The 23,786-nt window shown below is 49.7% G+C and overlaps 1 protein-coding gene across 1 annotated transcript in view; it reads right to left on the bottom strand.

The window, feature by feature from the left end:
- Positions 1-23,786, bottom strand: part of CIMIP2B (ciliary microtubule inner protein 2B) — a 64,038-nt gene that overhangs the window by 13,858 nt on the left and 26,394 nt on the right. The window contains exons 5-6 of the mRNA XM_082243816.1: positions 18,957-19,178; positions 17,088-17,257 (exon numbers count right to left, since the gene is read on the bottom strand). Of these exons, the coding sequence (XP_082099942.1) occupies positions 17,169-17,257; positions 18,957-19,178 (311 nt within the window). The 3' untranslated portion in view covers positions 17,088-17,168. The remainder of the gene's footprint in view (positions 1-17,087; positions 17,258-18,956; positions 19,179-23,786) is intronic.

Raw genomic sequence — 23,786 nt, forward strand, 5'->3', positions numbered from 1 at the left:
CTCTTATGTCAGGCATGTGCTAGGAGGAGGGAACTCCAACATGAAGGGGGAATGTGATATGATGAAGGGACCTCTGATGTAATGGGAGGGGGGGGGTCCTGATCTGAGGTGAAGGAGGACCTCTGATGTGATGGGGAACCTCTGATGTGATGGAGGGACCTCTGATGTGATGGAGGGACCTCTGATGTGATGGGGAACCTCTGATGTGATGGGGAACCTCGGATGTGATGGAGAGACCTCTGATGTGATGAGGGCCCTCTGATGTGATGGGGAACCTCTGATGTGATGGGGAACCTCTGATGTGATGAGGAACCTCTGATGTGATGAGGAACCTCTGATGTGATGGAGGGACCTCTGATGTGATGAGGGCCCTCTGATGTGATGGAGAACCTCTGATGTGATGGAGAACCTCTGATGTGATGAGGGCCCTCTGATGTGATGGAGAACCTCTGATGTGATGAGGGCCCTCTGATGTGATGGAGAACCTCTGATGTGATGAGGAACCTCTGATGTGATGAGGGCCCTCTGATGTGATGAGGAACCTCTGATGTGATGAGGAACCTCTGATGTGATGAGGAATCTCTGATGTGATGAGGGCCCTCTGATGTGATGGAGAACCTCTGATGTGATGGGAAACCTCTGATGTGATGGGGGACCTCTGATGTGATGAGGAACCTCTGATGTGATGAGGAACCTCTGATGTGATGGAGAACCTTTGATGTGATGGGAAAACTCTGATGTGATGGGAAACCTCTGATGTGATGGGGAACCTCTGATGTTCGCCAGTAAACCATGGATTTTGCATAGCAGTCCAAAAAAAACCGTTTTATTGTGAAAAGATCATATCACATCAGGATGAATGCAATGTTTCGGAGCCACGCAGGACTCTTATGTCAGGCATGTGCTAGGAGGGGGGGAGCTCCAACATGAAGGGGGAATTTGATATGATGAAGGGACCTCTGATGTAATGGGAGGGGGGGGGGGTCCTGATCTCAGGTGAAGGAGGACCTCTGATGTGATGGAGGGCCTCCCGATTTGATGGAGGACCTCTGATGTGATGGAGGGCCCCCCGATTTGATGGAGGACCTCTGATGTGATGGAGGGACCTCTGATGTGATGGAGGACCTCTGATGTGATGAAGGACCTCTGATGTGATGGAGGGCCCTCTGATGTGATGGGGAACCTCTGATGTGATGGAGGGCCCCCCGATTTGATGGAGGGACCTCTGATGTGATGGAGGGCCCTCTGATGTGATGAGGAACCTCTGATGTGATGAGGAACCTCTGATGTGATGGAGAACCTCTGATGTGATGAGGAACCTCTGATGTGATGAGGAACCTCTGATGTGATGAGGAACCTCTGATGTGATGGAGGGACCTCTGATGTGATGAGGAACCTCTGATGTGATGAGGAACCTCTGATGTGATGGAGAACCTCTGATGTGATGAGGAACCTCTGATGTGATGAGGAACCTCTGATGTGATGAGGAACCTCTGATGTGATGGAGAACCTCTGATGTGATGGAGGGACCTCTGATGTGATGGAGAACCTCTGATGTGATGAGGAACCTCTGATGTGATGAGGAACCTCTGATGTGATGGAGGAACCTCTGATGTGATGGAGGGCCCTCTGATGTGATGGAGAACCTCTGATGTGATGAGGAACCTCTGATGTGATGAGGAACCTCTGATGTGATGAGGAACCTCTGATGAGATGGAGAACCTCTGATGTGATGGGAAACCTCTGATGTGATGGGAAACCTCTGATGTGATGGGGGACCTCTGATTTGATGGAGAACCTCTGATGTGATGGGAAACCTCTGATGTGATGAGGAACCTCTGATGTGATGAGGAACCTCTGATGTGATGAGGAACCTCTGATGTGAGGGAGGGACCTCTGATGTGATGAGGGCCCTCTGATGTGATGGAGAACCTCTGATGTGATGAGGGCCCTCTGATGTGATGAGGAACCTCTGATGTGATGAGGAACCTCTGATGTGATGGATAACCTCTGATGTGATGGGGAACCTCTGATGTGATGGGGAACCTCTGATGTGATGAGGAACCTGTGATGTGATGAGGAACCTCTGATGTGATGAGGAACCTCTGATGTGATGGAGGGACCTCTGATGTGATGAGGAACCTCTGATGTGATGGAGAACCTCTGATGTGATGAGGAACCTCTGATGTGATGAGGAACCTCTGATGTGATGAGGAACCTCTGATGTGATGGAGGGACCTCTGATGTGATGAGGAACCTCTGATGTGATGAGGAACCTCTGATGTGATGGAGAACCTCTGATGTGATGAGGAACCTCTGATGTGATGAGGAACCTCTGATGTGATGAGGAACCTCTGATGTGATGGAGAACCTCTGATGTGATGGAGGGACCTCTGATGCGATGGAGAACCTCTGATGTGATGAGGAACCTCTGATGTGATGAGGAACCTCTGATGTGATGGAGGAACCTCTGATGTGATGGAGGGCCCTCTGATGTGATGGAGAACCTCTGATGTGATGAGGAACCTCTGATGTGATGAGGAACCTCTGATGTGATGAGGAACCTCTGATGTGATGGAGAACCTCTGATGTGATGGGAAACCTCTGATGTGATGGGAAACCTCTGATGTGATGGGGGACCTCTGATTTGATGGAGAACCTCTGATGTGATGGGAAACCTCTGATGTGATGAGGAACCTCTGATGTGATGAGGAACCTCTGATGTGATGAGGAACCTCTGATGTGAGGGAGGGACCTCTGATGTGATGAGGGCCCTCTGATGTGATGGAGAACCTCTGATGTGATGAGGGCCCTCTGATGTGATGAGGAACCTCTGATGTGATGAGGAACCTCTGATGTGATGGAGAACCTCTGATGTGATGGGGAACCTCTGATGTGATGGGGAACCTCTGATGTGATGAGGAACCTGTGATGTGATGAGGAACCTCTGATGTGATGAGGAACCTCTGATGTGATGGAGGGACCTCTGATGTGATGAGGAACCTCTGATGTGATGGAGGGACCTCTGATGTGATGAGGGCCCTCTGATGTGATGAGGAACCTCTGATGTGATGAGGAACCTCTGATGTGATGAGGAACCTCTGATGTGATGGAGGGACCTCTGATGTGATGAGGGCCCTCTGATGTGATGGAGAACCTCTGATGTGATGGAGAACCTCTGATGTGATGAGGGCCCTCTGATGTGATGGAGAACCTCTGATGTGATGAGGGCCCTCTGATGTGATGGAGAACCTCTGATGTGATGAGGAACCTCTGATGTGATGAGGGCCCTCTGATGTGATGAGGAACCTCTGATGTGATGAGGAACCTCTGATGTGATGAGGAACCTCTGATGTGATGAGGGCCCTCTGATGTGATGGAGAACCTCTGATGTGATGGGAAACCTCTGATGTGATGGGGGACCTCTGATGTGATGAGGAACCTCTGATGTGATGAGGAACCTCTGATGTGATGGAGAACCTCTGATGTGATGGGAAACCTCTGATGTGATGGGAAACCTCTGATGTGATGGGGAACCTCTGATGTTCGCCAGTACACCATGGATTTTGCATAGCAGTCCAAAAAAAAACGTTTTATTGTGAAAAGATCATATCACATCAGGATGAATGCAATGTTTCGGAGCCACGCAGGACTCTTATGTCAGGCATGTGCTAGGAGGAGGGAACTCCAACATGAAGGGGGAATGTGATATGATGAAGGGACCTCTGATGTAATGGGAGGGGGGGGGGTCCTGATCTGAGGTGAAGGAGGACCTCTGATGTGATGGGGAACCTCTGATGTGATGGAGGGACCTCTGATGTGATGGAGGGACCTCTGATGTGATGGGGAACCTCTGATGTGATGGGGAACCTCTGATGTGATGGAGAGACCTCTGATGTGATGAGGGCCCTCTGATGTGATGGGGAACCTCTGATGTGATGGGGAACCTCTGATGTGATGAGGAACCTCTGATGTGATGAGGAACCTCTGATGTGATGGAGGGACCTCTGATGTGATGAGGGCCCTCTGATGTGATGGAGAACCTCTGATGTGATGGAGAACCTCTGATGTGATGAGGGCCCTCTGATGTGATGGAGAACCTCTGATGTGATGAGGGCCCTCTGATGTGATGAGGGCCCTCTGATGTGATGAGGAACCTCTGATGTGATGAGGAACCTCTGATGTGATGAGGAACCTCTGATGTGATGAGGGCCCTCTGATGTGATGGAGAACCTCTGATGTGATGGGAAACCTCTGATGTGATGGGGGACCTCTGATGTGATGAGGAACCTCTGATGTGATGAGGAACCTCTGATGTGATGGGAAAACTCTGATGTGATGGGAAACCTCTGATGTGATGGGGAACCTCTGATGTTCGCCAGTACACCATGGATTTTGCATAGCAGTCCAAAAAAAAACGTTTTATTGTGAAAAGATCATATCACATCAGGATGAATGCAATGTTTCGGAGCCACGCAGGACTCTTATGTCAGGCATGTGCTAGGAGGAGGGAACTCCAACATGAAGGGGGAATGTGATATGATGAAGGGACCTCTGATGTAATGGGAGGGGGGGGGGGGTCCTGATCTGAGGTGAAGGAGGACCTCTGATGTGATGGGGAACCTCTGATGTGATGGAGGGACCTCTGATGTGATGGAGGGACCTCTGATGTGATGGGGAACCTCTGATGTGATGGGGAACCTCTGATGTGATGGAGAGACCTCTGATGTGATGGGGAACCTCTGATGTGACGGAGGGACCTCTGATGTGATGGGGAACCTCTGATGTGATGGAGGGCCCTCTGATGTGATGGGGAACCTCTGATGTGATGGGGAACCTCTGATGTGCTGGAGGGACCTCTGATGTGATGGGGAACCTCTGATGTGATGGAGAGACCTCCGATGTGCTGGAGGGACCTCCGATGTGATGGAGGGACCTCCAATGTGATGGAGGGACCTCTGATGTGATGGTGGGGACCTCTGATGTGCTGGAGGAACCTCTGATGTGATGGAGGGCCCTCTGATGTGATAGTGGGACCTCTGATGTGATGGAGGGCCCTCTGATGTGATGGAGGGCCCTCTGATGTGATGGGGAACCTCTGATGTGATGGAGAGACCTCTGATGTGATGGAGGGCCCCCTGATGTGATGGTGGAACCTCTGATGTGATGGAGGGGCCTCTGATGTGATGGAGGGACCTCTGATGTGATGGAGGGACCTCTAATATGATGGAGGGACCTCTAATGTGATTGAGGGACCTCTAATGTGATGAGGAACCTCTGATGTGATGAGGAACCTCTGATGTGATGGAGGGACCTCTGATGTGATGAGGAACCTCTGATGTGATGAGGAACCTCTGATGTGATGGAGAACCTCTGATGTGATGAGGAACCTCTGATGTGATGAGGAACCTCTGATGTGATGAGGAACCTCTGATGTGATGGAGAACCTCTGATGTGATGGAGGGACCTCTGATGTGATGGAGAACCTCTGATGTGATGAGGAACCTCTGATGTGATGAGGAACCTCTGATGTGATGGAGGAACCTCTGATGTGATGGAGGGCCCTCTGATGTGATGGAGAACCTCTGATGTGATGAGGAACCTCTGATGTGATGAGGAACCTCTGATGTGATGAGGAACCTCTGATGTGATGGAGAACCTCTGATGTGATGGGAAACCTCTGATGTGATGGGAAACCTCTGATGTGATGGGGGACCTCTGATTTGATGGAGAACCTCTGATGTGAAGGGAAACCTCTGATGTGATGAGGAACCTCTGATGTGATGAGGAACCTCTGATGTGATGAGGAACCTCTGATGTGAGGGAGGGACCTCTGATGTGATGAGGGCCCTCTGATGTGATGGAGAACCTCTGATGTGATGAGGGCCCTCTGATGTGATGAGGAACCTCTGATGTGATGAGGAACCTCTGATGTGATGGAGAACCTCTGATGTGATGGGGAACCTCTGATGTGATGGGGAACCTCTGATGTGATGAGGAACCTGTGATGTGATGAGGAACCTCTGATGTGATGAGGAACCTCTGATGTGATGGAGGGACCTCTGATGTGATGAGGAACCTCTGATGTGATGGAGGGACCTCTGATGTGATGAGGGCCCTCTGATGTGATGAGGAACCTCTGATGTGATGAGGAACCTCTGATGTGATGAGGAACCTCTGATGTGATGGAGGGACCTCTGATGTGATGAGGGCCCTCTGATGTGATGGAGAACCTCTGATGTGATGGAGAACCTCTGATGTGATGAGGGCCCTCTGATGTGATGGAGAACCTCTGATGTGATGAGGGCCCTCTGATGTGATGAGGAACCTCTGATGTGATGAGGAACCTCTGATGTGATGAGGGCCCTCTGATGTGATGAGGAACCTCTGATGTGATGAGGAACCTCTGATGTGATGAGGGCCCTCTGATGTGATGGAGAACCTCTGATGTGATGGGAAACCTCTGATGTGATGGGGGACCTCTGATGTGATGAGGAACCTCTGATGTGATGGAGAACCTCTGATGTGATGGGAAACCTCTGATGTGATGGGAAACCTCTGATGTGATGGGGAACCTCTGATGTTCGCCAGTACACCATGGATTTTGCATAGCAGTCCAAAAAAAAACGTTTTATTGTGAAAAGATCATATCACATCAGGATGAATGCAATGTTTCGGAGCCACGCAGGACTCTTATGTCAGGCATGTGCTAGGAGGAGGGAACTCCAACATGAAGGGGGAATGTGATATGATGAAGGGACCTCTGATGTAATGGGAGGGGGGGGGGGTCCTGATCTGAGGTGAAGGAGGACCTCTGATGTGATGGGGAACCTCTGATGTGATGGAGGGACCTCTGATGTGATGGAGGGACCTCTGATGTGATGGGGAACCTCTGATGTGATGGGGAACCTCTGATGTGATGGAGAGACCTCTGATGTGATGAGGGCCCTCTGATGTGATGGGGAACCTCTGATGTGATGGGGAACCTCTGATGTGATGAGGAACCTCTGATGTGATGAGGAACCTCTGATGTGATGGAGGGACCTCTGATGTGATGAGGGCCCTCTGATGTGATGGAGAACCTCTGATGTGATGGAGAACCTCTGATGTGATGAGGGCCCTCTGATGTGATGGACAACCTCTGATGTGATGAGGGCCCTCTGATGTGATGAGGGCCCTCTGATGTGATGAGGAACCTCTGATGTGATGAGGAACCTCTGATGTGATGAGGAACCTCTGATGTGATGAGGGCCCTCTGATGTGATGGAGAACCTCTGATGTGATGGGAAACTTCTGATGTGATGGGGGACCTCTGATGTGATGAGGAACCTCTGATGTGATGAGGAACCTCTGATGTGATGGGAAAACTCTGATGTGATGGGAAACCTCTGATGTGATGGGGAACCTCTGATGTTCGCCAGTACACCATGGATTTTGCATAGCAGTCCAAAAAAAAACGTTTTATTGTGAAAAGATCATATCACATCAGGATGAATGCAATGTTTCGGAGCCACGCAGGACTCTTATGTCAGGCATGTGCTAGGAGGAGGGAACTCCAACATGAAGGGGGAATGTGATATGATGAAGGGACCTCTGATGTAATGGGAGGGGGGGGTCCTGATCTGAGGTGAAGGAGGACCTCTGATGTGATGGGGAACCTCTGATGTGATGGAGGGACCTCTGATGTGATGGAGGGACCTCTGATGTGATGGGGAACCTCTGATGTGATGGGGAACCTCTGATGTGATGGAGAGACCTCTGATGTGATGGGGAACCTCTGATGTGACGGAGGGACCTCTGATGTGATGGGGAACCTCTGATGTGATGGAGGGCCCTCTGATGTGATGGGGAACCTCTGATGTGATGGGGAACCTCTGATGTGCTGGAGGGACCTCTGATGTGATGGGGAACCTCTGATGTGATGGAGAGACCTCCGATGTGCTGGAGGGACCTCCGATGTGATGGAGGGACCTCCAATGTGATGGAGGGACCTCTGATGTGATGGTGGGGACCTCTGATGTGCTGGAGGAACCTCTGATGTGATGGAGGGCCCTCTGATGTGATAGTGGGACCTCTGATGTGATGGAGGGCCCTCTGATGTGATGGAGGGCCCTCTGATGTGATGGTGGGACCTCTGATGTGATGGGGAACCTCTGATGTGATGAGGGCCCTCTGATGTGATGGAGAACCTCTGATGTGATGGGAAACCTCTGATGTGATGGGGGACCTCTGATGTGATGAGGAACCTCTGATGTGATGAGGAACCTCTGATGTGATGGAGAACCTCTGATGTGATGGGAAACCTCTGATGTGATGGGAAACCTCTGATGTGATGGGGAACCTCTGATGTTCGCCAGTACACCATGGATTTTGCATAGCAGTCCAAAAAAAAACGTTTTATTGTGAAAAGATCATATCACATCAGGATGAATGCAATGTTTCGGAGCCACGCAGGACTCTTATGTCAGGCATGTGCTAGGAGGAGGGAACTCCAACATGAAGGGGGAATGTGATATGATGAAGGGACCTCTGATGTAATGGGAGGGGGGGGGTCCTGATCTGAGGTGAAGGAGGACCTCTGATGTGATGGGGAACCTCTGATGTGATGGAGGGACCTCTGATGTGATGGAGGGACCTCTGATGTGATGGGGAACCTCTGATGTGATGGGGAACCTCTGATGTGATGGAGAGACCTCTGATGTGATGAGGGCCCTCTGATGTGATGGGGAACCTCTGATGTGATGGGGAACCTCTGATGTGATGAGGAACCTCTGATGTGATGAGGAACCTCTGATGTGATGGAGGGACCTCTGATGTGATGAGGGCCCTCTGATGTGATGGAGAACCTCTGATGTGATGGAGAACCTCTGATGTGATGAGGGCCCTCTGATGTGATGGAGAACCTCTGATGTGATGAGGGCCCTCTGATGTGATGAGGGCCCTCTGATGTGATGAGGAACCTCTGATGTGATGAGGAACCTCTGATGTGATGAGGAACCTCTGATGTGATGAGGGCCCTCTGATGTGATGGAGAACCTCTGATGTGATGGGAAACCTCTGATGTGATGGGGGACCTCTGATGTGATGAGGAACCTCTGATGTGATGAGGAACCTCTGATGTGATGGAGGGACCTCTGATGTGATGAGGGCCCTCTGATGTGATGGAGAACCTCTGATGTGATGGAGAACCTCTGATGTGATGAGGGCCCTCTGATGTGATGGAGAACCTCTGATGTGATGAGGGCCCTCTGATGTGATGAGGGCCCTCTGATAGGATGAGGAACCTCTGATGTGATGAGGAACCTCTGATGTGATGAGGAACCTCTGATGTGATGAGGGCCCTCTGATGTGATGGAGAACCTCTGATGTGATGGGAAACCTCTGATGTGATGGGGGACCTCTGATGTGATGAGGAACCTCTGATGTGATGAGGAACCTCTGATGTGATGGGAAAACTCTGATGTGATGGGAAACCTCTGATGTGATGGGGAACCTCTGATGTTCGCCAGTACACCATGGATTTTGCATAGCAGTCCAAAAAAAAACGTTTTATTGTGAAAAGATCATATCACATCAGGATGAATGCAATGTTTCGGAGCCACGCAGGACTCTTATGTCAGGCATGTGCTAGGAGGAGGGAACTCCAACATGAAGGGGGAATGTGATATGATGAAGGGACCTCTGATGTAATGGGAGGGGGGGGGGTCCTGATCTGAGGTGAAGGAGGACCTCTGATGTGATGGGGAACCTCTGATGTGATGGAGGGACCTCTGATGTGATGGAGGGACCTCTGATGTGATGGAGAGACCTCTGATGTGATGGGGAACCTCTGATGTGACGGAGGGACCTCTGATGTGATGGGGAACCTCTGATGTGATGGAGGGCCCTCTGATGTGATGGGGAACCTCTGATGTGATGGGGAACCTCTGATGTGCTGGAGGGACCTCTGATGTGATGGGGAACCTCTGATGTGATGGAGAGACCTCCGATGTGCTGGAGGGTCCTCCGATGTGATGGAGGGACCTCCAATGTGATGGAGGGACCTCTGATGTGATGGTGGGGACCTCTGATGTGCTGGAGGAACCTCTGATGTGATGGAGGGCCCTCTGATGTGATAGTGGGACCTCTGATGTGATGGAGGGCCCTCTGATGTGATGGAGGGCCCTCTGATGTGATGGTGGGACCTCTGATGTGATGGGGAACCTCTGATGTGATGGAGAGACCTCTGATGTGATGGAGGGCCCCCTGATGTGATGGTGGAACCTCTGATGTGATGGAGGGTCCTCTGATGTGATGGAGGGACCTCTGATGTGATGGAGGGACCTCTAATATGATGGAGGGACCTCTAATGTGATTGAGGGACCTCTAATGTGATGAGGAACCTCTGATGTGATGAGGAACCTCTGATGTGATGGAGGGACCTCTGATGTGATGAGGAACCTCTGATGTGATGAGGAACCTCTGATGTGATGGAGAACCTCTGATGTGATGAGGAACCTCTGATGTGATGAGGAACCTCTGATGTGATGAGGAACCTCTGATGTGATGGAGAACCTCTGATGTGATGGAGGGACCTCTGATGTGATGGAGAACCTCTGATGTGATGAGGAACCTCTGATGTGATGGAGGAACCTCTGATGTGATGGAGGGCCCTCTGATGTGATGGAGAACCTCTGATGTGATGAGGAACCTCTGATGTGATGAGGAACCTCTGATGTGATGAGGAACCTCTGATGTGATGGAGAACCTCTGATGTGATGGGAAACCTCTGATGTGATGGGAAACCTCTGATGTGATGGGGGACCTCTGATTTGATGGAGAACCTCTGATGTGATGGGAAACCTCTGATGTGATGAGGAACCTCTGATGTGATGGGGAACCTCTGATGTGATGAGGAACCTCTGATGTGAGGGAGGGACCTCTGATGTGATGAGGGCCCTCTGATGTGATGGAGAACCTCTGATGTGATGAGGGCCCTCTGATGTGATGAGGAACCTCTGATGTGATGAGGAACCTCTGATGTGATGGAGAACCTCTGATGTGATGGGGAACCTCTGATGTGATGGGGAACCTCTGATGTGATGAGGAACCTGTGATGTGATGAGGAACCTCTGATGTGATGAGGAACCTCTGATGTGATGGAGGGACCTCTGATGTGATGAGGAACCTCTGATGTGATGGAGGGACCTCTGATGTGATGAGGGCCCTCTGATGTGATGAGGAACCTCTGATGTGATGAGGAACCTCTGATGTGATGAGGAACCTCTGATGTGATGGAGGGACCTCTGATGTGATGAGGGCCCTCTGATGTGATGGAGAACCTCTGATGTGATGGAGAACCTCTGATGTGATGAGGGCCCTCTGATGTGATGGAAAACCTCTAAAGTGATGAGGGCCCTATGATGTGATGGAGAACCTCTGATGTGATGAGGAACCTCTGATGTGATGAGGGCCCTCTGATGTGATGAGGAACCTCTGATGTGATGAGGAACCTCTGATGTGATGAGGAACCTCTGATGTGATGAGGGCCCTCTGATGTGATGGAGAACCTCTGATGTGATGGGAAACCTCTGATGTGATGGGGGACCTCTGATGTGATGAGGAACCTCTGATGTGATGAGGAACCTCTGATGTGATGGAGAACCTCTGATGTGATGGGAAACCTCTGATGTGATGGGAAACCTCTGATGTGATGGGGAACCTCTGATGTTCGCCAGTACACCATGGATTTTGCATAGCAGTCCAAAAAAAAACGTTTTATTGTGAAAAGATCATATCACATCAGGATGAATGCAATGTTTCGGAGCCACGCAGGACTCTTATGTCAGGCATGTGCTAGGAGGAGGGAACTCCAACATGAAGGGGGAATGTGATATGATGAAGGGACCTCTGATGTAATGGGAGGGGGGGGGTCCTGATCTGAGGTGAAGGAGGACCTCTGATGTGATGGGGAACCTCTGATGTGATGGAGGGACCTCTGATGTGATGGAGGGACCTCTGATGTGATGGGGAACCTCTGATGTGATGGGGAACCTCTGATGTGATGGAGAGACCTCTGATGTGATGAGGGCCCTCTGATGTGATGGGGAACCTCTGATGTGATGGGGAACCTCTGATGTGATGAGGAACCTCTGATGTGATGAGGAACCTCTGATGTGATGGAGGGACCTCTGATGTGATGAGGGCCCTCTGATGTGATGGAGAACCTCTGATGTGATGGAGAACCTCTGATGTGATGAGGGCCCTCTGATGTGATGGAGAACCTCTGATGTGATGAGGGCCCTCTGATGTGATGAGGGCCCTCTGATGTGATGAGGAACCTCTGATGTGATGAGGAACCTCTGATGTGATGAGGAACCTCTGATGTGATGGAGAACCTCTGATGTGATGGGAAACCTCTGATGTGATGGGGGACCTCTGATGTGATGAGGAACCTCTGATGTGATGAGGAACCTCTGATGTGATGGGAAAACTCTGATGTGATGGGAAACCTCTGATGTGATGGGGAACCTCTGATGTTCGCCAGTACACCATGGATTTTGCATAGCAGTCCAAAAAAAAACGTTTTATTGTGAAAAGACCATATCACATCAGGATGAATGCAATGTTTCGGAGCCACGCAGGACTCTTATGTCAGGCATGTGCTAGGAGGAGGGAACTCCAACATGAAGGGGGAATGTGATATGATGAAGGGACCTCTGATGTAATGGGAGGGGGGGGGTCCTGATCTGAGGTGAAGGAGGACCTCTGATGTGATGGGGAACCTCTGATGTGATGGAGGGACCTCTGATGTGATGGAGGGACCTCTGATGTGATGGGGAACCTCTGATGTGATGGGGAACCTCTGATGTGATGGGGAACCTCTGATGTGATGGAGAGACCTCTGATGTGATGGGGAACCTCTGATGTGACGGAGGGACCTCTGATGTGATGGGGAACCTCTGATGTGATGGAGGGCCCTCTGATGTGATGGGGAACCTCTGATGTGATGGGGAACCTCTGATGTGCTGGAGGGACCTCTGATGTGATGGGGAACCTCTGATGTGATGGAGAGACCTCCGATGTGCTGGAGGGACCTCCGATGTGATGGAGGGACCTCCGATGTGATGGAGGGACCTCCAATGTGATGGAGGGACCTCTGATGTGATGGTGGGGACCTCTGATGTGCTGGAGGAACCTCTGATGTGATGGAGGGCCCTCTGATGTGATAGTGGGACCTCTGATGTGATGGAGGGCCCTCTGATGTGATGGAGGGCCCTCTGATGTGATGGTGGGACCTCTGATGTGATGGGGAACCTCTGATGTGATGGAGAGACCTCTGATGTGATGGAGGGCCCCCTGATGTGATGGTGGAACCTCTGATGTGATGGAGGGGCCTCTGATGTGATGGAGGGACCTCTGATGTGATGGAGGGACCTCTAATATGATGGAGGGACCTCTAATGTGATTGAGGGACCTCTAATGTGATGAGGAACCTCTGATGTGATGGAGGGCCCTCTGATGTGATGGAGGGACCTCTGATGTGATGGGGAACCTCTGATGTGCTGGAGGGGCCTCTGATGTGATGGAGGGACCTCTGATGTGATGGTGGGACCTCTAATGTGATGGGGAACCTCTGATGTGATGGAGGGCCCTCTGATGTGATGGGGAACCTCTGATGTGATGGAGGGCCCTCTGATGTGATGGTGGGACCTCTGATGTGCTGGAGGGGCCTCTGATGTGATGGAGGGGCCTCTGATGTGATGGGGAACCTCTGATGTGATGGAGGGGCCTCTGATGTGATGGAGAGGCCTCTGATGTGATGGGGAACCTCTGATGTGATGGAGGGGCCTCTGATGTGATGGTGGGACCTCTGATGTGCTGGAGGGGCCTCTGATGTGATGGAGGGACCTCTGATGTGCTGGAGGGGCCTCTGATGTGATGGAGGGACCTCTGATGTGCTGGAGGGGCCTCTGATGTGATGGGGAACCTCTGATGTGATGGGGAACCTCTGATGTGATGGAGGGGCCTCTGATGTGATGGGGAACCTCTGATGTGATGGGGAACCTCTGATGTGCTGGAGGGGCCTCTGATGTGCTGGAGGGGCCTCTGATGTGATGGAGGGACCTCTGATGTGATGGTGGGACCTCTGATGTGCTGGAGGGGCCTCTGATGTTATGGAGGGACCTCTGATGTGCTGGAGAGGCCTCTGATGTGATGGAGGGATCTCTGATGTGATGGAGGGATCTCTGATGGGCTGGAGGGGCCTCTGATGTGATGGAGGGATCTCTGATGTGCTGGAGGGGCCTCTGATGTTATGGAGGGACCTCTGATGTGCTGGAGGGGCCTCTGATGTGATGGAGGGACCTCTGATGTGATGGAGAGACCTCCGATGTGCTGGAGGGACCTCTGATGTGCTGGAGGGGCCTCTGATGTGATGGAGGGATCTCTGATATGATAAAGGGACCTCTGATGTAATTAATAAAATTCATAATACAGCTCATTCATAAAGATCAAGAATGGGTTATATATCATTACCTGGACTCCTCTGTTTAAACTCAACATTCTAATAAATGGAATACAACCCTTTCATCCTATGTAGTCTCCGTGTTGGAGTAATATTTCATATAACAATTTAAACTGAGACCAACACCTAGGACAATATTTTTCCATCCTTGCTGGCAGCTTGCTGTGTGTTGAGAGCTATAGTGGGCGAGAATCCATGTGGAACAAAGGGAGTACGGTATTAGCAAAGTGGTCACCATTCAGAAATGTGTCTCATGAAGAATAAATAATCATGTTGGATGAGGATGAACCTTTCTCTCTCCTAAATGTGTTCCATATCAGTTGGATCATTAGAGAGGGAATTTAGCCTTCTCATTTTACATCACTTTCACAGGGCAGGGCAGAGATTGTCAATCGGGATGCCAGACCACACATACATCTCTCTTCTCATATCTCTTTTGGAACTCCATCCACAATTTGTTTTCCTTCACCTCCTGTTCTGGTCACAAGGGGTCAGAGGGACATGATGGGACCTGTATGTGTATCCTTACTAAGACCTTAGTGAGCTGCACTGACATGATGGCATCAGTGTCACTCTCCGCAACAGTACACTGTGAATAAGGTTGCTCAGGGGTGGGACCATGACACCCTGCAGTTATAGTCATTCAACACGGAAGACTGAGGCCACCTTGTGGCAGAAATTAGGTACTGTGTGGAACATCTCCAGATAAATGGTATAGTATGGTAAAGTATTGCAACCAGAGTTAGGCTTTAACAAAAGATTTACAAACAGATTATGCACACACAAATTTATTACAAAAACACCACGATTGTCAATTTTATGTACTTTTCTATCATGATACAATCATTATCACCCTATGGCTTTGGCACCAGATTTAGCATAATTGCATTGGCTGTTGGGTCACAGTGATGAAGGTTATTCACTCCCCTCGAGAACAAGAAAAAACTGTGAGCTCCATTTATGCAAAGTATCTTCAATAGTAACCAATCATTACTTCTTTATCTGTTACAGTGCAACACACAGTGTAAAAGAGAGGACCTGACTGGTTCCAATGGGCAATGCAGATAGTTAATTGATTCTCTTGAGGCTAATGTACTTAATTGGAGTTTGTAACAAGAGAAAATACCTGTGGTGAACTCTGTCGCTCCCTAGCTGTTGGGTTGCGTACTGGGGAGGACTGGGCCAGGGGGCAGGGGGGCAATGGCCCCCTAGGCCACTCTGATGCCCCGTTAAAAGGCTGCACCACTTCTGCCACAGACATGCCTAAAGTTTTCTGGTGAAGAGAAGTAAAAAGTCCCTGTCGCTGACCTACTGAGTGCGAGTTGAAGACGAGGAAAGAGCATAGAGTGCAGGTCTCCCCCCCCCCCCCCAGCATGGATGGTGCAAACTGTGTTTGAGTAGAGTACGGTTCCATGCCCTATTGGAGACTTTCCTCCAGCCCCAACCAAGCTGTCCCAGCTCCCCCCAACTGCCCCCTGCTGGCCAGGTCGGGAACCCGATTTCACCTGGTGAGTAGAGAGTACCTGGAGTGGAGCTTCAGCCTGAAATGGGGGTCAGGAGGAGGCTGGGAAGAGGGAGAGTGGGAGGGGGGCCGGATCGCTGCACCATTGGCCTCTGGTTTGTACTTGCCCCCTGGGCCGAAAGTTGCCAGTCAGCCCCTGGTTGCTTACCAGCTCCAGGGCAGAAAACTCACTTGCATTGAAGCAGACTAAGATCATTTTCCTCATAATACAGTATGTGGTCAAGGAATGGCATCTGTCTTCTGAGGCTTCGCGCACAGGTATTTTGCCTTGTGATGGGGAGGAGGAACATAGTTCAATGTGCCAATGAAACAGGAGGTCAAAATCCCCACCCTACAGCATACAAGTAAACAAACATATTAGAAAATATAAAGGGTCTACCCATCCAAAATTGGCTTCTTGTAGCTCTCAGAAACGTGTGTTTCCAGCTCTGCTAGCCTGCTACCTCCGTTATAAGAGAAGTATCATTCAACTTGGGTTTATTTGCAATAGGGGGGGGTGGAAGTTTTTGCTTAAGCTGGCCATACACAAGTTTTAGTTGCCCATATAACGTATATGTGTGGTGCCAATGAGGGTAAGCTTTAAAGCCCATGCCACCCATATGCATCCATGGGCAACAGGCTATTCTGTGCTAAGAGCATGGTCCCTGCCTATTCCCAGCAGAGAGACTGAATTATTCAAGACACCTCTCAGTCTCTACTAATATTCAGGAGCCAGTTGGACCGGCTACTTATCATGTGACTACTGTGACAGCGAGTCACACTGATTGCGTGATTGGCTGAAGTTAAAGGGACACTGGGGCTGGGCAGGAAGAAAGAGGAAGAAAGTTTGATTTTCTAATGGTTAATGGGTCTAAACAACAACAAATGTTTGTGTCCACAGTGGTTAGAAAAATTGAAGGATGGAAACAGGTACTGATGGAAATTTTCGTATGAATGTTTGCATGATTGTTCATTCAAAAATCCTCCAGGGTACAGCCAGCTTTGGAGGTATCAATGTTGAGTTCCTGAGAAATACAAGAAGCCAGTGTCTGATTAATCCCACAAGGATCTACCCATGACTTCAATATGTGGTTGGGTCAGCTGACCCTTTAGTCGGTGGTGGCCACATTGGCACAGCGTCTCCTGCTTTTCTTCTTTCTCCTAATTCACCAGCTGCTTCTGTAGGGTGCTCTGGCCCAGTGCATTTTGGGTAAGGTGACCATAGGTGTGTCCATACTGAAACTTGTAACCTGCAGGGTGAAACAGAACATGGTCACCTTGGTGCAATTGTCATTGGCTTCCAAAGTATATTTGTTTTTTTTTTTACTTCGGATCTACCTTTCTGATAAATAGACTGTTATGTAAGCCGCTAGGTACAAAATGCCCAATATACACTATATAATCAAAAGTATTGGGACGCCTGCCTTTACACGCACATGAACTGTAATTGCATCCCAGTCTTACGGTGCCTTTCCACCGCATGGAACCGAATGGTTCGGCTCGCTTTTGAGCTTTTCCACTGCTGGTACCGCATGGTACGGTGTAGGAACGGTTCGGTACGGTACGGCGGCGCTTTTCCACTGCATGGAACCGAACGTTACGGCTCTCTAAAACAGTATCACCTCGATTGTGGTTCCAAGAGGTACCATACCCGGTACCATATCCCACAATCCTTTGCATGCAGTCACTACTAGCCACTGATTGGTCAGAGAATCCCACCCACCCCGTTGTTATCCCACCCACTTAACTTTAGTACTACTTTAGTGGAAAAGCAAACCATACCGTACCGAACAGTTCCAACACCGTACCATGCGGTACCAGCAGTGGAAAAGCAAACCGGGCCAAGTAGGGCCGAGTAGAGCCGAGCCGGTACTTGCAGTGGAAAGTGCCATAAGTCCGTAGTGTTCAATATTGAGTTGGGCCACCCTTTGTAGCTATAACAGCTTCAACTCTTCTGGGAAGGCTGTCCACAAGGTTTAGAAGTGTGTCGATGGGAATGTTTGACCATTATTCCAGAAGCGCCTTTGTGAGGTCAGGCACTGATGTGGACCTGAAAGCCTGGCTTGCAGTCTCTGCTCGAATTCATCCCAAAGGCAGGCGTCCCAATACTTTTGGTAATATAGTGTTTATAACTCCCCCACCCCCTGGTTCAATAGGACACTTATCTTATTTGTGCTTCCCCATCATCTTACTGTTTGGTTTCTCTATGAACGCCAAATCAAAGCCAAAAATGCAGACACCACAGATAACTGATTCTTTTCAGAATGTAATGGTAGTTTAGTGCTTGCTCAGGCAAAGCATCAGGTTTATTTTAACGTTGTTCTAAAGGCAGAAGGTTTTTTTGCCCTAATGCATTCTATACATCAAGGTAAAAAACCTTCTGTTGGAGAGGATCCACCTTTATCCTCCCTTAGCCCCCCTTATACTTACTTGAGTCCGATCTCAATCCAGAGATGTGCATGAGAGCATAGCTCTCTCGGCTCTCTCCCTCCTCATTAGACAAAGAAGCAGCAACAGGATTGGCCATTGGCTCCTGCTGCTGTCAATCACAGCCAGTGAGTGGGAGGCATGTCAATAGACACACATAGCCAGCTTCGGAGCGAGCGCGCACGCGTGCCCCCCAAGGGGAGAAGCCAGGAGCGCCGCCGGGGCACCCCAAAAGAGGAGGATCGGGGCTGCTCTGTGCAAAACCCTTACACGGAGCAGGTAAGTATAACATGTTTGTTATATTTATGAAAAAATAAATTCTGAACCTACGCAATCACTTTATTTCATTATTAGCCAAATATGGGCAAATGGAGTGGGGAAATCCCCAGCAACCAAAATCCCTATTTATTTAAGAAATAATGTCTGTTTATTATTTTCAGAATAGCCTGGGGGACTTCCTTTAATTCCTGCACTACTAGCCAAAGGTATGTATAATGGGAATGTCACATGCAATATCCTGACCTGGAACATATCCCGTGTAGCGGGGCAATAAGCCCAGTTCCTCCAGGTAGACGTGACCCTGATCCGACGGCTCCTTGTTACCCTCCCGTGGCTCCGACTGGCCTCCCACTCTCACGCTCTTCTTCAGGGTCATGTGAGCAAACTCTTGCATGGCTCTATTGGTGGTGATGGGATAGCCGGTGCCAATCAGGAAGCGAGATCGAGGAACATACCCCGTGTAACCTGCGGGGAAAGATATATCAGGTTTTTACAAAGTTTGTTTTTGGTATTAGGTGAAACCAACTGGTTTTTCCTTAAAACCTGAATCCTAAAATGGTAATGCAATGGTTAAGTGTTTTTATTATATATTTTTTATTGCAATTTAAAAACTTTTAGTAGCTCCATAGCATATTTTTTGTAGTTGTAGCACTACCCCCGCAGGAGTTGCTGGTGAATGAAGGTATCTCCCACCCTACACAGCCAGGCACACAGAATTTTCCACCACACGCTGGAGACAAGAATTAGTGCTTGCAGCATTGTTTTTGTATTTTATTAGGGGTATTGAACTTGGATAGGGTTGAGGGTATTATGGGATGCCCGCTTGATCAGCAGAGAACCCTTCAGGTACAAAGCTATATACAGTCCGTATATACACTTCTCCTTCTACCTTCAGCACAAACCTTCTTGTAGAACTGCAACCCCCAGGACCAGCTGGCACTGTATGGATGGTCTGACAAGTGCGTAATCAGACCAATAGCAAATGCCCATTACAGGCAGGGACCCCGGGCCTCTTTGGTAGTGTAGCACAAAAAAAAGTCCAAGTGCTCAGCTGTCCTCCTCCTGTAGCTACTGATACCAGCCCGCCTGGCTGCAGCTGCTCCTTTCTCTAGCCCTCCTGGTTAAGACTCCATATTCCTCCTAGACCAACTCTGCATCCGTCTCAGACTGCTTTCACCCAGTCCTCTCAGGTATGCCTCTCAGTCCTCTGACTGTACACTCACTAGCCCACCTGGCTGTCTTTCTCACTGGAGATTTGCTTGGTAGTGTTCTTCCACTTTCCTGTCTTCCACTTTCTCCTGTCCCTCCAGGTCAGGAACTTCTGTGTGTTGTAAAGAGAGTCCCCTCTGCACCCAAGCCTGGGCCTGAGGTCACCCCCTCCCAGGCTAGGGGGCTACCCTCAAGAGCCACCGACAGCTTAACACTCCATCTCCATCTTCCACCTGAACTCCACTGCCCCAGCTGGGCTGACCCTGAGTCCGATTCTGATTCTGAGTCCGCGATTCTCAATGGGGTTAAGTTATGGACTCTGTGAGGGCCAATCCAGGTGTGAAAATGTCGTGAAGAGGGTCCCTTCTGCACCCGAGCCCAGGCCTGAGGTCACCCCCTCCCCCTCAGGCTAGGGGGCTACCCTTAAGAGCCACCGACAGCCTGACACTCCATGGGATGGGAGAGTTGGACCACTGCAGAAAGTCTTCTCCAGCACATCCCAAAGATTCTCAATGGGGTTAAGTTCTGGACTCTTTGGTGGCCAATCCATGTGTGAAAATGTCATGAAGAGGGTCCCTTCTGCACCTGAGCCCAGGCCTGAGGTCACCCCCTCCCCCTCAGGCTAGGGGGCTACCCTTAAGAGCCACCGACAGCCTGACACTCCATGGGATGGGAGAGTTGGACCACTGCAGAAAGTCTTCTCCAGCACATCCCAAAGATTCTCAATGGGGTTAAAGTGGAGTTCCACCCTAATTTTATACTTACCTCCATCTTCTCGCTCCGGGTCACCTGAAAAAGAAATGGATAATCGCATTTTTTTTTCTTTTTTTACTTACCTCGTAGAGAAGAAAATATACTAACCTTACTTCCTTCTTCCTCCTTCCTCGGCCGCGGCCTGTCGTCACTTCCTGGCTCTGCAATGATTCCAGGGAGCTGAACGTCATCGCTCCCAGGAATCATTGCGCCTGCACCGACCCGGACGTCAGTTCCGGGGCGCGCGCGTCATCACCTTCTAAACAGCTTCTGGGCATGCCCAGAAGCTGTGGAGGGATGACACGCGCGACCTGGAAGTGACGGCGGGGCCGGCGCAGGGCATCGTGGGACCGAAGAAGGCGGAAGAGGACGCGGAAGAGGATCTCGCTGGCTTCAAGCTGCCCACATCTGAGATGGCAGCGCTGGACAAGACGTTTTCAAGGTAAGTATTTGTCCTAACAGGTAAGTGCAACCCGGGACAGATCAGAGGCTAGCCATTGTGGAATGCACTAGCCCTGACTGTCCCGGGGGTATTTTTTTAAAAAAAAAAAAATTCCAGGGTAGAACTCCGCTTTAAGTTCTGGACTCTGTGGTGGCCAATCCATGTGTGAAAATGTCATGAAGAGGGTTCCTTCTGCACCCGAGCCCAGGCCTGAGGTCACCCCCTCACCCTCAGGCTAGGGGGCTACCCTCAAGAGCCACCAACAGCCTAACACTCCATGGGATGGGAGAGTTGGACCACTGCACCAAGTTTTCTCCAGCACATCCCAAAGATTCTCAATGGGGTTAAGTTCTGGACTCTGTGGTGGCTAATCCATGTGTGAAAATGTCATGAAGAGGGTTCCTTCTGCACCCGAGCCCAGGCTAGGGGGCTACCCTCAAGAGCCACCGACAGCCTAACACTCCATCTCCATCTTACACCTGAATCTTCTGCAAGTCTCTAGAAGTATGGGGAGGTCTCGGAGATGCTGCCTGTGAGTGATACCAACCTCCCTGTGTCACTCAACCCCTACCCAGATTAACAAAACAACACAGGCTTGGCTGCCAGCCAAGCCTGACAATTTACCTACACTTAACAAAACCCATTCTACTTCTAGTACACTAGAGGGTGCTACATAGTGGCTCAAAAGTGTACATTCCCTATATCTGGAAGTACTAGATATTTCACATCACTGCTGATGGCCAAACAGAGCAGTCGGGGAGTGAAAGTTATCACACCAGCAGCGTTGGGCTGCATAGGGCACTATTGTCCTATCCAGTCCCAACACAAAGCAAATTCTCTTATGTCCTATGGTTTCATTTTTTGCAGCACTTTACAACACAAATCACTGCAGTACACAAGAATTATGGGGGAAAAAAATAAAAAAGCAAAAAAAAAAACACAAAACACTGCAATGTGTTTTAACAACGCATTGCAGTGTATGGCAGTGCATGTGTACAATGCACACCAGATCACACATGTTCTTTGCATACAATGAGTGTTGTGTGAGTGAACACTTCCTCTCCCTGAAATAGGTCCATAGACAAAGCTAGGGTTCACTTTAAGCATAAAAATTATTCTGGAACACCTATCATGTATCCATCACTGTTGCATTGGATTTCATTATGAATGTATTGTTTGGATGCTGACATCTAGTTGTCATTTAGTGTAACTACAAACAACTTTTTATTTTCATATCTGTAAATGGTATTTTCCAGTTTACCTGCATGTTGGGGCTCGGGGCCATTGATAAGGGAGTGCAGCCATCCCTCCTGTACTGGGTCAGTTTAAAAAGGGGGCCCAGGCACCTGCTGAGCAGGAGGTCTGGCTGTACTTTCTTATTGCAGATACAGATCCTTTTCTGTCTCCTATTGCAGCACTGCCAGCTTCTCCACTTCTTATGCCCTCTGGCAACACTGCAGGGGGATTGGTTCTAGCACATGCACACCTGCCATCTGCTGTCTGGTTCCCCCTGTGTGGCCCTTTCCCCCGCAGTGCTGCTGGCTACCCTCCACTCCTCTTCTGCGGGAAGCTGCTGCGAGCACACAGGGGGATGTTTCAAGATGGAGAGTGGAAGAAGGGGCCAGTAAATATGTTATTGGTCCTTTCCATTCCTAAATGAACGCAATGGGTGATCAGTACCAATCACGTCTGTGTCCATTTGTCACTGAAGCATGGTAAACAGCATTTACTATGCTTCAGTTTGTGAGTGAGCAGAAAGCCCCGGAGCGTTTCCTATTCATTCATCTGTGCAGCTGAGGCTAAAGGGGAAAGGCATTGATAAATCTTTGTTCTCAATCACTTTCAGCTGGGGGGAAGGGGCCCTGTCAGGAAGGCTGTATAGGGCCCCCGTAATTTCTAACAGGAGCCCTGTTGGGGCTGGATGGTTTAGTCCTTAGATAGACCCCCTTCCTTCTTCTTCAGCTTTCCTCAGTAAACCTTCATAGAGCGCACAAGGCTTGAAAGATTATTGTCTCTTTCCACTTCAAGTGACCAGTGAACATCCATGTACTGCATTTTAACAAGTAAAACTATGTTGGATTGAAGTGCTGTGGCTTATTTAAGAGTTAAGCTGTCTGTGAAGGGTGCTTTTTCAGCAAGTGACCATACTGTTTGGAAGGACTGAGGTCTAAAGGGGGTATACCAATATGTAAAGCGGTACTTGAAACTGACCATCACTCATCCAGTGCTGGGACAAGGTTTTCCAGTGCCCAGGGCAATACGTGGAACTGCACCACCCCCCCCCCCCCCCCACACCCTCCTATTGCTAATGCATGCTTTAGAATAATAAGGAAAGGAATGGTTGGCACTTAGAATGACATCCAAAAAATAGTATACCTTTATTGAAAAGGCATGTACAACGCTGTAAAAACATCATACGCGTTTCGGACATTAGTCTTTAGTTATGGCTAATGTCTAACGTCTGAAACACGTAGGCTGTTTTTTTACAGCGTTGTAAATGTCTTTCTAATAAAGACATGCCTGGAGCTTGAAGGAAATGATAAGCATAGGGCATACATGACAGGGTGGGAGGAAAACCAGGCAGTAGGGGGTTAAATTAGTTGTTGGGCTATGAGAGGTCGGGACTCTTACCTTATTGGCAGAGCAGACAAAGAGATGGGGAGGAGCAG

This window comes from Pelophylax lessonae (assembly GCF_965119305.1).
Source record: "Pelophylax lessonae genome assembly, chromosome: 1".
NCBI classification, from domain to species: Eukaryota; Metazoa; Chordata; class Amphibia; order Anura; family Ranidae; genus Pelophylax; species Pelophylax lessonae.